The 14387-nt window shown below is 43.0% G+C and overlaps 1 protein-coding gene across 1 annotated transcript; it reads right to left on the bottom strand.

Annotated features, from left to right (window-relative positions):
- Window positions 1-5534: 5534 nt before the first annotated feature.
- Window positions 5535-14330, bottom strand: ADAMTS1 (ADAM metallopeptidase with thrombospondin type 1 motif 1). Its single transcript, XM_066369942.1, has 9 exons — window positions 13146-14330; window positions 11089-11435; window positions 10616-10748; window positions 10066-10233; window positions 9381-9667; window positions 8976-9162; window positions 8705-8880; window positions 7608-7783; window positions 5535-7440 (listed from the first exon to the last, which is right to left on the bottom strand). Exons 1-9 carry the CDS (start codon window positions 13816-13818, stop codon window positions 6741-6743), a joined length of 2847 nt encoding a protein of 948 aa, XP_066226039.1. The 5' UTR covers window positions 13819-14330; the 3' UTR covers window positions 5535-6740.
- Between the last annotated feature and the right edge of the window lie 57 nt (window positions 14331-14387).

Below are 14387 nucleotides of genomic sequence, written 5' to 3' on the forward strand. Positions count from 1 at the left end.
CGAGTATCCTTTGGAATGAATCTCGTTTTATCCTCACCTCTGGTTGCTCTGAGAGGAGTCGAAATGAAAGCCAAGGCTGTCCCTTCTACTCTTGTTAACAACTTGGATAAAAATTTTGAAGGTGGAAGGTTCTGAAACATTCATAGTTGAGAAAACATACTTGAAATAAATGAAAAGCCAAAACAATGTTATAATGTCTCTTTCAGCAGACAATTGCCCAGCTGCTGACTTTTTTAATTGGAGCACTTCTCTGCTTTTATGGACTATGCTACCAAAACCTGGGGAATTCTTAGCCCACTTTAAGCAAGGAAAAAGGACAGAAACTCTGCACACAACTAATTGAATCTATCTGGGGAAGAGCTTCAGATAGAAATCAGAGATCTTTGATCCGGACCCATTTATTTCATCTTTCAGTGGAACTCCCTCATTCTTAACTTCAAGGTTGTCAAATGTGGCCTCTACCTGGTCCTGGCACTGTGTTCTTGCTTCACCAGCAGTCCTGCCTCCCTCAGCTTTGGGATTTGAGAATCCCTCCAACTGTCTTCACTCAGATTTTCTTTCACAAATATAACATGTGTAGCTATCTATCTATTTTATAGCTACCGACCGACCGACCTACCTACCTACCTATGTGTCATCCCTTGGTATATATTTTATGTAGCCATAAGAAGGTTTGTCTTTTTTTAATCCTTAAATTGAATTTTTGAATACATGAAAGCAAAACATGACATTTCTATTTTTATTCTCTGTACCTAATTTTTTCTTCTTTGTGGAAAATAAAGTTCTAGAAGTTTATAACATAAAACAGGAAATTATTTAAATCAAGCCACTGTAGGAAAAATATATTCATAGCTTATTACATCAGAGAACTTATTTAATTACTTCATATTTTAGTGCTGCAGCACTAAAATATATTTGTAAAAAGAAGTAAATTATTTGTAAATAACTCATGTTTTTCTCCTTTTCTATCCTTGTATTTCTCTTTCTTATATTATCACATGATTTTCCCTTGCACTCTGTACCAAGCTGTTTTAGAGAGTGTTTCCGTGTTTTTAAGTATGTGAATTTTAAATACATGTATTTTCAAAAAACAAGTAAAAGAGTAGAAAATGACACAAATGTATATCATATCTGTCATATTTAAATGGCTTCAAATGCTGGCATTGATTTGTAAATTATACAAAAGAAATATAACTTCTCTTTAATTTATTTTTAGTTTTTTTTCTTTACATTTTAAAATAGAAAAAATTAATTGTACAAAAGTATAGAAAAAAATATGGGTCTCTATCTATCTGTCCATCACTTAGCCTAAACAACTGTCATCCTTTTGCTGATCTAAGAATCTAGAGATATTTTTTTTAGGAGTAGAAATATCTAGATCTAATAGTTTGACTGTTTTTGAGGGTTATTTATTTAATACAAATAATATGTCACAAACACAATTCTAGAATCTGGGAAAATAATAGTGAACAAAACAGACCCAGAGAAAGAAGAACATGATTTTTGTGAGAAGTGGCAAGGAGGAACAGTGCAGAGTGCTTGAGGGTGTAATGTAGCCCGAGTGTTTAGGAAGGGTTTCCCTGGAAAAGGGATGTGTAGTGTGAGAGCTAAAGGATGATTAGTGGTGATTGGGTGGACATTTTGGTATTCTGGGGTGAAACAGCCTGTGGGGAAGGTCTGAAGCAAGTTTGGTTGTCTTTTGTGTTTATTGAACAAAGCCCATATTAAGAACTTTCAAGACTGACACCAAACAGAGACAAGTGGGGTGTGTAGGCTTCTGAACTGCTGTGTTCCTCTGACTGGCCATGTGCATAAGTCAGTGTGTTTTATATTCCACTGCTGTTAGAAAGAGGCACAAAACATTTATTAGCTGGAAAAACTTCTTGATAAACCAAAGCATCTTTGATATTTTACTGTTTCCATTTCTGCCAATGTCATATGAGCTCATTAATGTCACAGAAGTCTGTGTATGGCCAAAGAGACTACACTTTATACTGAGGTAACTTTTGCCAGTTTTTAAAAAAATATATTTAGAAAATGAAATTTAACAGGGTGACATTGATCTATAAAAGTACATAGATTTCAAGTAAACATTTCTATAGCATTTGAACTGTTGATTATGTTGTCTACTCATCACCCAAAGTCAAATCATTTTCCATCACCTTATATTTGTCCCTCTTTACACCCTTCCCTTCACCCCTCCCTCAGTTCTTTCTCCCCTACATCCCTCTCCCCCTGGTAACTATTTCACTTTTCTCTATGTCCATGAGTCTCAGTTTTATATTCCACCTATGTGTGAAATTATACAGTTCTTAGCTTTTTCTGATTTCCTTATTTCACTCAGTATAATGTTCTCAAGGTCCATCCATGTTGTCGTAGATGGCACTATGTTATCATTTCTTATGGCTGAGTAGTATTCCATAGTATATATGCACCACATCTTCTTTACCCAATCTTTTATTAAGAAACACTATGGCAGTTTCCATGTCTTGGCCACTGTGAACAATGCTGCAGTGAACATGGCGGTGCCTGTGTCTTTATGTACCAATGTTTTTTAGTTTTGGGGGTAGATACATAGTAAAGGGATTGCTGGGTCATATGGTACTTCTATTCTTAATTTTTTTTTATACAGGGACAGAGATAGAGTCAGAGAGAGGGCTAGATAGGGACAAACAGACAGGAATGGAGAGAGATGAAAAGCATCAATCATCAGTTTTTTGTTTTGACACCTTAGTTGTTCATTGATTGCTTTCTCATTTGTGCCTTGACCAGGGGGCTACAGCAGACCGAGTAACCCCTTGCTCAAGTCAGCAACCTTGGGTCCAAGCTGGTAAGCTTTGCTCAAGCCAAATGAGTCCACACTCAAGCTGGCGACCTCGGGGTCTCGAACCTGGGTCCTTCGTATCCCAGTCCGATGCTCTATCCACTGCGCCACTGCCTGGTCAGACCTATTTTTAAGTTTTTGAGAAACCACCATACTTTCTTCAATAATAGTTGTACTAATTTGTATTCCCTACAGCAGTGAATAAGGGTTTCTTTTTTTTCACAGGCTCTCCAACACTTGTTATTCCCTGTCTTATTGATTACAGCCAATCTAACAGGTGTGAGGTGGTATCTCATTGTAGTTTTTTTTTTTTTTTTTTGTATTTTTCTGAAGCTGGAAATGGGGAGGCAGACAGATTCCCGCATGCGCCCAACTGGGATCCACCCGGCAAGCCCACCAGGGGGCGATGCTCTGCCCATCCCGGGCATTGCTCTGTCGAGACCAGAGCCACTCTAGCACCTGGGGCAGAGGCCAAGGAGCCATCCCCAGTGCCTGGGCCATCTTTTGCTCCAATGGAGCCTCGGCTGCGGGAGGGGAAGAGAGAGACAGAGAGGAAGGAAAGGGGGAGGAGTGGAGAAGCAGATGGGCGCCTCTCCTGTGTGCCTTGGCCGGGAATCGAACCCGGGACTTCTGCACACCAGGCCGAAGCTCTACCACTGAGCAAACCGGCCAGGGCTCATTGTAGTTTTGATTTGCATTTCATGAACATCTAGTAAAGATGAGTATCATTTCATATATCTGCTGGCCATTTGTATGTCCTCTTGGTGAAGTGTCTGTTCAGGTCCTCTCCCCATTTTTTAATTGGATTGTTTGTTTGTTTGTTTGTTGCTGAGCTTTGTGAGTTCTTTCTGATTGTCATTTTTCTCAATAGATCTAGCACTCCCAACCTTTATATAAATAACTTTCTTCTTTCATTTGCAAAACCAATGAGAATAGCAAATTGTGTCCGTTGTTTATTGTTCTGAAGTCACATAAAGACCTGTAGTGCCTTCTTTTAAAAGACTGATTAAACAATGAGCAAAAACGGGGAACAATTTTTTCAATGTCTGCAGGAAAGCTCTGATTCACAAATTACGCTCGCGTGGTGGATATTGAAATGTTAGAGAAAATATGCAGTTAGTGCTTTGCAAGTTAGACATTTTAATTAATATTCAATATTATGTCAGCTCATCATTTATACCTGTATGTTCCATAAGTGACCATATAATCTTTCCTTCTTTCAAGCAGGTTCCTGATCAAGCTCACAGAAAGAATATATTTTGAATTAAATTCTCTTTGTTGTTCTGAGTATTTTTCAACTGTTCAGTTTATTGATAAGAGGAAAATCTCACCAGCAGAGGGCTGAAAAACATAATGTGGCAACTTGGAAAGCTGTGTGGCATTGAGAATACAGTGGAGTGGAACATCTTTGACTATTATTTCTCTTGCTTACTATGTCAAATCAATGTAAAAAATGTTGTCAGTGAATTAGGCAAGATCTGAAAATGACTTCTCTATATTATGGGTTATCATTTTAGGTACATTTATCTCATTTTATCAAATGTTTGGTAATTGAGGGTTATTTATTTAATAAAAATAATATGTAACACAGTTCTAGGATCTGGGAAAATAATAGTGAACAAAACAGACCCAGAGGAAGAACATGACAATAACCCTCCACATTGCTTACTGTGTACCATAGTAATGTAAGCAAATAAATGTAGTACATTATTGGTACAGACAGCACAATGAGCCACTGAATTACATGGCCACATTCAATGTTTAACTGGGTTTTAAGGGACCAGAACTAGCTCCCAGTGTAAAGATTTGATTTTTATTTTTTAGTCCAGTGGCCCAGTATTTAGTAAAAAAGTTAACCAAAGACTAACATGACTCTTCCCTCCTTAACCCACTGTCTGACCTACTTACCTGGCTTCTGAGAATCTTACATTCAATTGCTCAGGTGGAAAAACACTTTGAGTAATTCTGAGGGGCAAATTTGAAATAAGCATGTTATATAAAACTATTTGAGGAAACTATCTGGAGGGTGAAAAAAAAATGGATGAAAGTGTGAAGTTGTAAATGTCTGGTTAACCACGTAAAGCAAGTCTTCTAGTAAATCAACTATTTCCTGAGAGAAAGGTAGGTGCTTTAGGAGCAATGTGTGCTTTTAAAATCATTGCTATACTACTTAGTATTTATAATATAGTGATTCACAAAAGGCTACCCAGAGTGGCACTGGTGTTCCAGGGTTTAGATATTCCTGAAGAGAAAGTGAAACATATGGTGGGCTTGGCTCACCATGCATATCTATTTGAAGTGTAATTTAAGGCATTGTTTTCTATTCAGTAGTTTAAATACTTCCATATAATTTTTATGTGATATAGTTGAGAAAGACAAATTTCAAATATTTTGAGAATCCCACCTGTGGTATACATCAGGTCAGCAAACTACATCCAAAGAACAAATCTGGCCCACTATCTGTTTTTGTAAATAGTTTTATTAGAACACTACCATGCCCATTCATTTATGTATTGCTGATGGCTGTTTTTATGCTACAACAGCACATTTGAGTAGTTGTAACAGAGATGGTATGAGCCACAAAGCTGAACATATTTGTTATCTGTCTCTTTACAGAAAAAGTCTGTCAACCACTTGTAAATATTTTACATTAGTAACAAACCTATCTATCACCAAAGATACCATAACTCCTTTTCTTTGTAACAATCACATAATCCAGGATACATAAAATACATTTCTTTAGGATGAAATCTTATTGCCAAAGAATTTAAGAAAATATTTGTTCTTCAAATGCAGTATTTGTGTCTCAGATTTCCTTCCTAGAAATAAATTCCCACTTAAAAAAATATACACACATATTCGAAAAAGTGTTCTTTTATTATTTCTAGTAACATATATTGTATAAATACTCTATTTTTATATGCCCTTTTATAATCACGATATAACTTAAAAGAGTTTTATCATTAAAAAGAAATGTATAAAAATAAATATGTTATTATAGGCATTTATTACATACTACAGTCCTTCTTAGAAGGAACACACAAACCAATACTTATAAAGTACATACAATTCATAGTAACAGATTTTACTATATACATATGGAAAAAGTCATTCTCTTTCATAGTAGAAGAGCTGAACAGACATTCACCAGGATATGACTGTTGGATCAGCTGCTGGGGATGGACCTGCGACCCCTCAGTAGCCTCCCCACCACGAGACAAATGATCTCAGTGTCCCCAAACACTGGGGATCTGATTCTGCTCACCCTATTCTTGCTCTAGCATTACAGCATCTTCGTGTGATCTTGCTAACTTTCTTCAGACTCCCTACTGTTTCTCACATCGGCATTCCTAACACAGGCCCACACAAGGAAGAAAGGTAGGAGGTACAGAGCTCGGGCGTCTCCTCTAGTTGTTACCAGCACCCAGAACACTGCTGCTGTTTTCCCCTTGGAGACTTAAGGCATTTTTACAAACACGTGGAATGGTTTCTTTGTCCAAACAAATTCAAGAAGACACAGGAATGGCACAGAAAGGTAATGTTGGGAGTCACTGGACACCACTAAATATATATTTTTCTCCATGGTGGCCACTCTTGAATTCTCAACCTTCGGTAGAGAAGGTGACATAAACATTCTCTGAAACCATCACAACCCTAAACCGTGCTGGTCAAAGCTCCTTTTGTATTCCATTCTCCCTCCACTGTCAATGAGGTTTTAAAGTGAGCCACACCTTAAACTAAGAATCTCGTTTCTCCTGCTTTGTATTTCCCAACCCTCACGATACAAAGTGTTGAATCGGTACCAGGGAACAGGGACTGTAACATCACCAGCAGGGTGTCCTGGATCCTTTCTGCCTTCTTGATTTCAGTGCCTCAGCTCTTCCTCACTTCATCCTTCCCTCCACACTAACCCTGCCTAACTGCATTCTGCCATCGTGCAAAAGTCTATGAAATGTTTAGGTTTCTTCAAAGGGTCACAGCTCTCATGAGCCAGCACCCCCCCATCGTGGGACAGACACTGCAAGGTTCTCTTTTTGTAACCCTTCCCACAAGTCTTGGAGCACGGCGACCAATCCCCCAGCTGCCAGTGGGGACAGGGCAGGTCTGCACAAGGTCTGGTGCTGGCTGGCTTCACTTCCTTGGCACACTCGGAAGCAGGCTGCCCGTCGAGGTCTCGACACTCCACCAGTCTTCTCTGCCAACCCAGCCCACAGGACTTGGAACATTCGCCCCACTCTTCAATGACCCACTCTGAGAATGTAGGAATGGCATTGAAAGGTTCCTTCTTCTTCTTCACGAAATAGGTGTATTTGATTTTAGGCCTTAGGGCATTGCCCACCGTCAGGACCTGGATAGTCAGGGGCTCTTTGAGAGGGCTGAAGCTGCGAATTCTCTCCAGCGCCGCGGAGGAGCCACTGTACCTCAGGGCAGTACCCTTGTATGTAATGTCTTGCTCTAACGTGGACAAAGTGAAGTCACCATTCAGGATGTACGTGCCGTCGGCAGCTTTAATGGCAAGAAAGCTTCCAGTATTTCTGGATCCCCTCTGATTCCGATGTTTCACTTCAATGTTGGTGGCTCCAGTTGGAATTGTGATAATATCATGATATCCAGGTCTACAGGCAAGAGAAACAGAGGTAAAGATTAGATTGCTTATTCACTAGCTAATTATACAGCTTAATGGAAATCACGGGAATTACGTAAGGGTAAAATTTTTACCAAACCTATAAGAAGTTACATCTAAATGACGCGCTCTTTGGGAGGATGGCATTTTAAAACTTACTTTGAACTGGCAACAGATCCCGAGACTTTCTTGCACGTAGATCCATTTCCTCCACAAATACCACATTTATCAAATTTCTTTTTGGAGTCTATAATGCGATCACAACCAGCTTTTACACACTGTCCTTGCACGCAGACAGAGGTGGAATCTGGGCTACATGGAGTACCATCAACCACCTGAGAAAGGAGGAACACAAACCTGGTGTCACACAGTAACCAGGGAAGACATGAAGCTATAACTATAAAAGTCTTCCCGTCAACGTTACACCTCTGGTTCCCTGACCATTGTGATAAGACAGTACTCTATACGTGTCATATACTAGCCTTCCCTGTCTTTTTTTCCCCCGCAATGCATATAGATATGCAAAAAAGTTACACATTTTTTTATTTGTTTATTGATCTCTTTCACTTCTCGCTAAGGTCAATGAAAGCAGAAGTCACTGTTAATTATTTTACTGCTGTATCCTCAGTGCCCAGAAAAATACCGGGCAATTGTAGGTGTTGAATAAATCACTTGCTAAATGCTCAATCTATAACTGGGGAATATTTTTACAGCCTATAGTGATAATGACAGATTGGAAAACTCAACCAAATTCAATGCTAGTTTCTAACTCGACCAGGTTTATCCCCTCAGTCAAACAACGAAACGATGCTTCTTCTAGTTCAATATACGTCCTTACACACAAAAGGTATCAAAGCTCAGACTTCCATTTTAATAAGTCTGTTTACACATGCCACTGCTATTCACCCAGTAACAGGTACTTTGGACCCTGCCTAAGCTTTTTTTCAAAAGCACTAGGTAGATGCCATGTTAATACATAATTTATCTAACCAGTAGTACAGGGCTCTGGTTTTTAAGAGTAGTAAGAATCGTTTAAGTGCAAGAATCATTAAGTGCTGGATTCAGGCTTCATTCACAACTGAAAACAACACCAAACTTAAATCTGGAAGCTGCTGAGCTATCCAGAGGAAATGAATTCTAATTTTGCATTGAACGTGTTAATATACAAATTAAAAAAAGGCATATCGTAAGTTGCATGAAAAGTGACAAGCCAAGACCCTGGGTGTTAGACAAGAATTAAGTGGCAAAGTTACTACCTTGGGCTGCAGGACAAAGAAGTAGCCAATGCCTTTGGCCTGGCAGATGAGCTTGCACCTGTCCTTTGGGGACACTCCAGCATACTTGGGTATCCACTCCACTGCGGGCCCACTCCCGAAAGAAGCTTTGGAGAACTCGTTGTGTGCCTCACATTGTTCCTCTCTAAAGGTTTTTCCTGGAAGGAGAAGGATATGATGACATTATCTGCTTCCAGCCCTTAACGGCCTCTTGGCAGGTACAGAGACATCTTTTCCACTCACTGCTCCTCACCGTTATTATCTGGACAGTCCTCGATGTTACAGGATCTGTATCGCACGCGCTTGCCTTCACAGTACTTCCCTCCATTCTTTGGAACCGGGTTGTCGCATTCCCTCATTGTATACTGAACGCCTCCACCACAAGTTCTTGAGCAGTCTCCCCAGGGCCCCCATGGCCCCCAGCTTCCATGGACAGGACTCTAAATGAGAACACAAGTCATCACCATTAGATTTCTCTACAGAGACCTTAGGAAATAAAAGAGAATAATATGAGACAAAGAATCAATGATAAAAATAGTCTATCTGTGCCCTGCCTGAGAACAGAAATAAGGGTGTTTAATATGATGTCAGACATTTTGGGCATCACTGTGTTCAATTCTGAATTATAAAGGCGTGCATGCATGAGTAGAAAACTCACATCAAAGTGCTTCTTGTCGGTCTTGTTCACACACTTGCCATTGACACACCATTTCCCTTCTCCACAGCTGGTTCCGTCTGCCCAAGGGAAGTGTTTGGTTTGGCACACCAGCAACCCGCCAGAGGTGCCCGTGCACCAGAGGGTTGTGCATGTGCTGGCAGCATCTGGGCAGTGTTTGGACTCCTCTCCAAACGTAAACTGGCACTGCCGGTTGGCATCATACAAAGTTCCAGGAAGATCAGAAGGGAGCTGTATGGGGCTCTGGGGCTTGTCCGTCAAACATTCTCCTGCAAAGAAAAAGACCGACCAGTATTACATATCTAGTAAAAGAAAAATATTTATTATAAGAGATAATTTGTAATAATGTGATTGGAAAGCTGTCACACTTTGGGGGAAGATGCCAGAGAGATTTAAATTAAGATATTCCCCATGGGTTATTTCTGCATTAACAATAACAGGAAATTATTGTTCTGCTCAATATTCAAATTAATGTATATCGTGAGTGACTTGGCCAGAAGCACTATCTTTGGTTGGAATGAAGATCTAAGAACTGTACACTCTTGGCAGGGAAAGTAATTTGGAAGGAGGGAAAATATAAAGAAAAGAAAAGGAAAGGAACTCGTTTAATTAGCACTCTCCATATGGAAGGCTGGCATCCATCTAGAGAGCAGCTGGCGTGTCTCACCATGACCGTTATCCAGAAATGAGGTAATCATGCAGGCACTGCAGGCAGACCAGGGCTGGCTGCGGTCCAAGTTGGAAAGCATTGATGCCATCATGTGGGAATCCTGGTTGACACCATTCAAGCTGGCACACTGCTTGGCATCATCATGTGGCATGTTAAACACGTGGCCTTAAAGAAGAAACCCACATTAACAGATAGGTCAATTTGTAGCATTTTATTCCCTAATGGGGATTTTTCTCAAAATGATACTTTTAAAGGAGAAAAAAAAATTTTTTTGAAGACCATGTATTTTGGAAACAATGTCTACTTTTCACAGAGTATAAACAAACAGGTAAAAGTTCCAAACTTCCACAGCTCCAGCTATTTTATTTGTATTTTAATAAAGATGATCTTGTTTAGAGTAGTTGAAAAAATATTTTCTGCAATTTCGAAGAAGCCCTGGCACCTAAAAGAACAACAGAACTTGGAGACACTCTCTCTCAAATTAATATATTGTTGAACTATCTGAATTCACAAATTGGGCTTAACTCTTACTCTAGGACAGAGTTACCTAATTCATGGGCTGTGGTGAAGGCAGCTTGTAAGCCATCATCTTCTATGACGGAGCAGCTCCTGCTGGGATCACATATAGTTCCAACATCGGCCATCCCAAGAGTATCACAGGTCTGGGTCCCACACAGGTCCTATAAAGAGCAAAGGTAAGTATATCCTTATTACTAGGAACATAGTATGCATTCTGGGATCCTTGTGGGCAGGCAGTTATCATCACATATGTTTTAGAGCATGTACATTCAGTATTGTTGAGTTGTTCTTTTAGGAGTACTGTACTTTGTGTGACGTCAATCAAGATCTGTCCTAATGCTATTAAAACAGGACTGTGAACCTTGAGATATTAAAGAAGATTGACCATACTAGCCAATTTAAAAAATGTAAGTGCCAAAACTGGTGAAGTGCCTTACAGATATTTATTACAAATCAGACTCCCAAGAGGCTCCTATGTGATTGGGACTGTCTTTCTCTCACCTGTCTGGTGAAAAGAATTGCTGTGTCATAGTGCTCGGTATCTCGGTCACTGGGTGGGTTGTGCTGCTTCTGCCAGTTGCAGAAGTTACGGAGAGTGAGGGCAGCGTTGGAAGTCACTTCTGGCCCTTTCTGTTCCTCATAGATGACCAGGATCTTCACAACCACCAGGCTAACCGAATTCCGAATGCTGGGGTGTTTGTACAATCTGGCTGCCACTGAGAACAAGGTGAGAAGGTAATTCTTCAGGCCACTGCCGTGGAACTCTGCCATTGACTGGTCGGCCACAAGCATGGTTTCCACATAACGGGGGCTGGACACAAATCGCTTCTTTCTTATGCTTCCACTTCCTGTAAAGAAACAAGAAAGATAGTTTGCTCAGGAACAGGCTAGCCAAGAATAGTCACCTTCACAAAGTATATAAGGAAAGCCTAACCAGTCAAATCAAATAAAACAAAAATACACCCGGAACAACAATAACAAACATATTTGCATCTTCTTTCTCTGAAAATGTTATTTTAAAGTTTTCTCCTTTAAATAAAAGGGCCATGTGTTCCTCTGAGAGGTCAAGCTTTTAAAAATGTTTTATTTTTTATTTACTTAGTAATTCTTTTGGTGAGCAGGACGTTTTCTGTCCCTTTTTGAAACCCTACCATTAAAACAGGCATTATATTGGGTGATGGGTATACAGCATAATCGACTGTCTAATGATGTGGATGGAGATGTTTTCTCTAAATCTACGTACTCTGATTGACCAATGTCACCCTGCTAAATTTAACTGTCTAAATAAATAAATAAATAAATAAATTTAAAAAAAGAAAAAGAAAAAAGAACAGAGCATTATGCACATCATTCTGCCCAGCTGTAGTAAAATTTGGAGCAAGGGCAGCAGGCAGAGAGGCCCTGAGTCACTCTTTCACAGGCCAGGACTCAAATCCTGAATGAGATCATCAGGCTCCACGTGGAAGGCTCAGGGCAGGGCTGGGGCCTCAGCCAAGGGGCTGGGCCTCAAGGAATCTCAGTCTGCACTGCTCTGAAATCTCATTCCAGGGCTCCCTGGGGTACACTGCTGCTGCCAAATCCAGGCACAAAGACCACCCACTCTGCCGTGCAGCCTATTGCCCCACGCCACTGCCCCAGGGAAATAAACTCCCGCCTCGGACCACGTACCGCATTTGATTATTTAGAAAAAAGCCCTTGGACTTCTGAGGTTCAGCCCCCAGGGAACTGGGCTGTAACTACGTAACTGTTTCGACAGAAAGTACAGGAGAAAGTGGAGAATTCTAAAACAAAGTACGTGAACAAATTAAAGAGGAATAAAGACACTAAAGTGAGAGAATGAAAAGAACTGGACAGTAAGTATTGCACACACAGAGTCAGGGGAAGTCGTAGTGGGGTCAGTGGTGACTAACACAGAAAGCAGAGTTATGGCCGCGAGAGGGAGCGCAAACTGGAAGGCCGGGTGGGAGGCGCGGGGAGGCGGGGCAAGCTGGGCAAAGACCTCCCAAGCAGTTTCTGCTGAAAGCCCTCGCTGCCCCGACCCGGTCGGGGTCGGCCTTCTAAATGGAGAAGGGAACAGGGGCCAATTGACGAGAGATCGTAGCACAGCCGTGCAATCTCGCGGGCTGCACATTCCGAGGTCAGCATTGCTCATCTGCTCTCCATCCGCCCTCCTTTGCGCACACGGTGCGCGCACAGGCAGCGGTTACAAAACTACAGCAAAGTTGCAACGTAACCAAAGAACACATGCATGATCGTAAAACAAAATTAAAAGAATGAAAGAAGTTGCACACGTTCACATATCGACTAAAGTGGAATGAGTTGGATTACCAACTTTCCCTTCCTAGTCCAAACGCTTCGCCTTGGTCAGCAGAAAATCATTGATTTGTCTGTTCTTTTTTGATCATTCATTATTCTAGCAGGACTTAACGCCACATCCTCCACACCAGGTCTCCGTCCTATCTGCAAACAGGAGTCTTACTCTTAAGTCGCATCGCACAGCGGAAGTGGAGAAAAGGAGATGAATAGAGAGAAAAGTGTAATTCTTCTGGGACTGATACCTGTTGGCTGCCCCGCGCGCTGCGGCACTGGGTCCCTCCGCTGTCCCAGTGTCTGGGTGTCCTCGCTCTCTGGCCCCGCGCCCCTCGCGAACTGAGTCTGGTCGTCCATAACCCCGCACTTGGCGCCGTCTCCCCCCCGCCGCCTCCGCCGCAGGAGATGGAACTGGGGCCGCGCCGGCTGCTCCTCCCCGACCGCAGCGGGGGTGAGGCGCACCGTGGCGGCGGCAGGCGCTGGTTGGATGAAGTACTCAGTGTCCTGGAGATAGAAGGCTCCGCGCACGCCCTCGCAGAGGCTGAGTGCCGCGGCGGAGCCGGGGTCGCCGTTCACCGTGCCAGAATAAAAGCAGTGCGCCAGGTCGCCGACGGGGTCGGAATTCCGAGCGTCGGACTCCGGTCTGCGCCCCACGGTCTGGAGCGTGAAGCTGGGCGCCAGGAAGCCGCGGTCCGGTTGCAACTCCAGGCTCAGCTGCCCGCCGAAGGCGTCCAGGCGGAGGTATGTGTTTCTGTGTCCCGGGACGTTCTCCACCGCCGGCAGCACCAGCTCCTCGTCCTCCTCCGCGGGGCGCCCGTGCGCGCCCGGCGTGACCAGCAGCGCTGCGGCCGCCGCAAGCAGCAATAGCGGGCATGCCTGTTGCGGGCTCCAAGACCGCCGCGCCAGCTCCGCCTTCCCCATGTCGCCGCCTGCGGTGTGCCTTCGGAACCACGCGGGGACAGCTAGCTGCACCCGAGCCCCTGGAGGCACGGCGCCTCACAGCGCACCGAGCGAGGAAGCTATTGTTTGGTTCGGGAGCGCAGAGCCTCGCTGACCTCGCTCTGGTTGGTTCAAGTTAACAGTTACTATTATTCTTTGAAAGTTCGCGTAGAGCCGGCCTCAGACAGGGCTCGTGAAGTCACATGGGAGAAGGCGCTGCAGTTCTGCCTGCGAACGGGAAGTTTCTCTTCCGAGCACGGAGCTAGAGGCACCGCGCAACAGGAGCTGGCCGGGTGGCTGCTGCGGGGACAAGAAGCGCCCGGAGGCTTCCAGGGCAAGGGACACCGGGCCGCTCTAAGATCGGTGCCTAGAGCCCCTCTTCGGCCTCCGCTTTGACCTGGGTGCTGCTCGCTTTACGCAGGGCTCTGTCCTCTCGGCCCTTCTGCGCGACCTGGCTTAGAAACTGCCCATAGCTTGGAGCGGCTTTCCAGCGAGTGCAAGAACAGGGCACTCAGGACCGCGCTTTTATAGCTAGCCAGAATCTGTCTTCT

The sequence above is a fragment of the Saccopteryx leptura genome, chromosome 2, assembly GCF_036850995.1.
Source record: "Saccopteryx leptura isolate mSacLep1 chromosome 2, mSacLep1_pri_phased_curated, whole genome shotgun sequence".
Lineage (NCBI taxonomy): Eukaryota > Metazoa > Chordata > Mammalia > Chiroptera > Emballonuridae > Saccopteryx > Saccopteryx leptura.

What these genes read in the sequence shown, in the direction of transcription:
- ADAMTS1 (XM_066369942.1), bottom strand. Translation starts at nt 13,818, where the DNA reads ATGGGGAAGGCGGAGCTGGCGCGGCGGTCTTGGAGCCCGCAACAGGCA. An exon ending in ATTTCTGGATAACGGTCATG is followed by an intron (nt 9,668 to 10,065) that starts GTGAGACACGCC and finishes TTTTCTTTGCAG; the next exon opens with GAGAATGTTTGACGGACAAG. An exon ending in CCGACAAGAAGCACTTTGAT is followed by an intron (nt 9,163 to 9,380) that starts GTGAGTTTTCTA and finishes GTTCTCATTTAG; the next exon opens with AGTCCTGTCCATGGAAGCTG.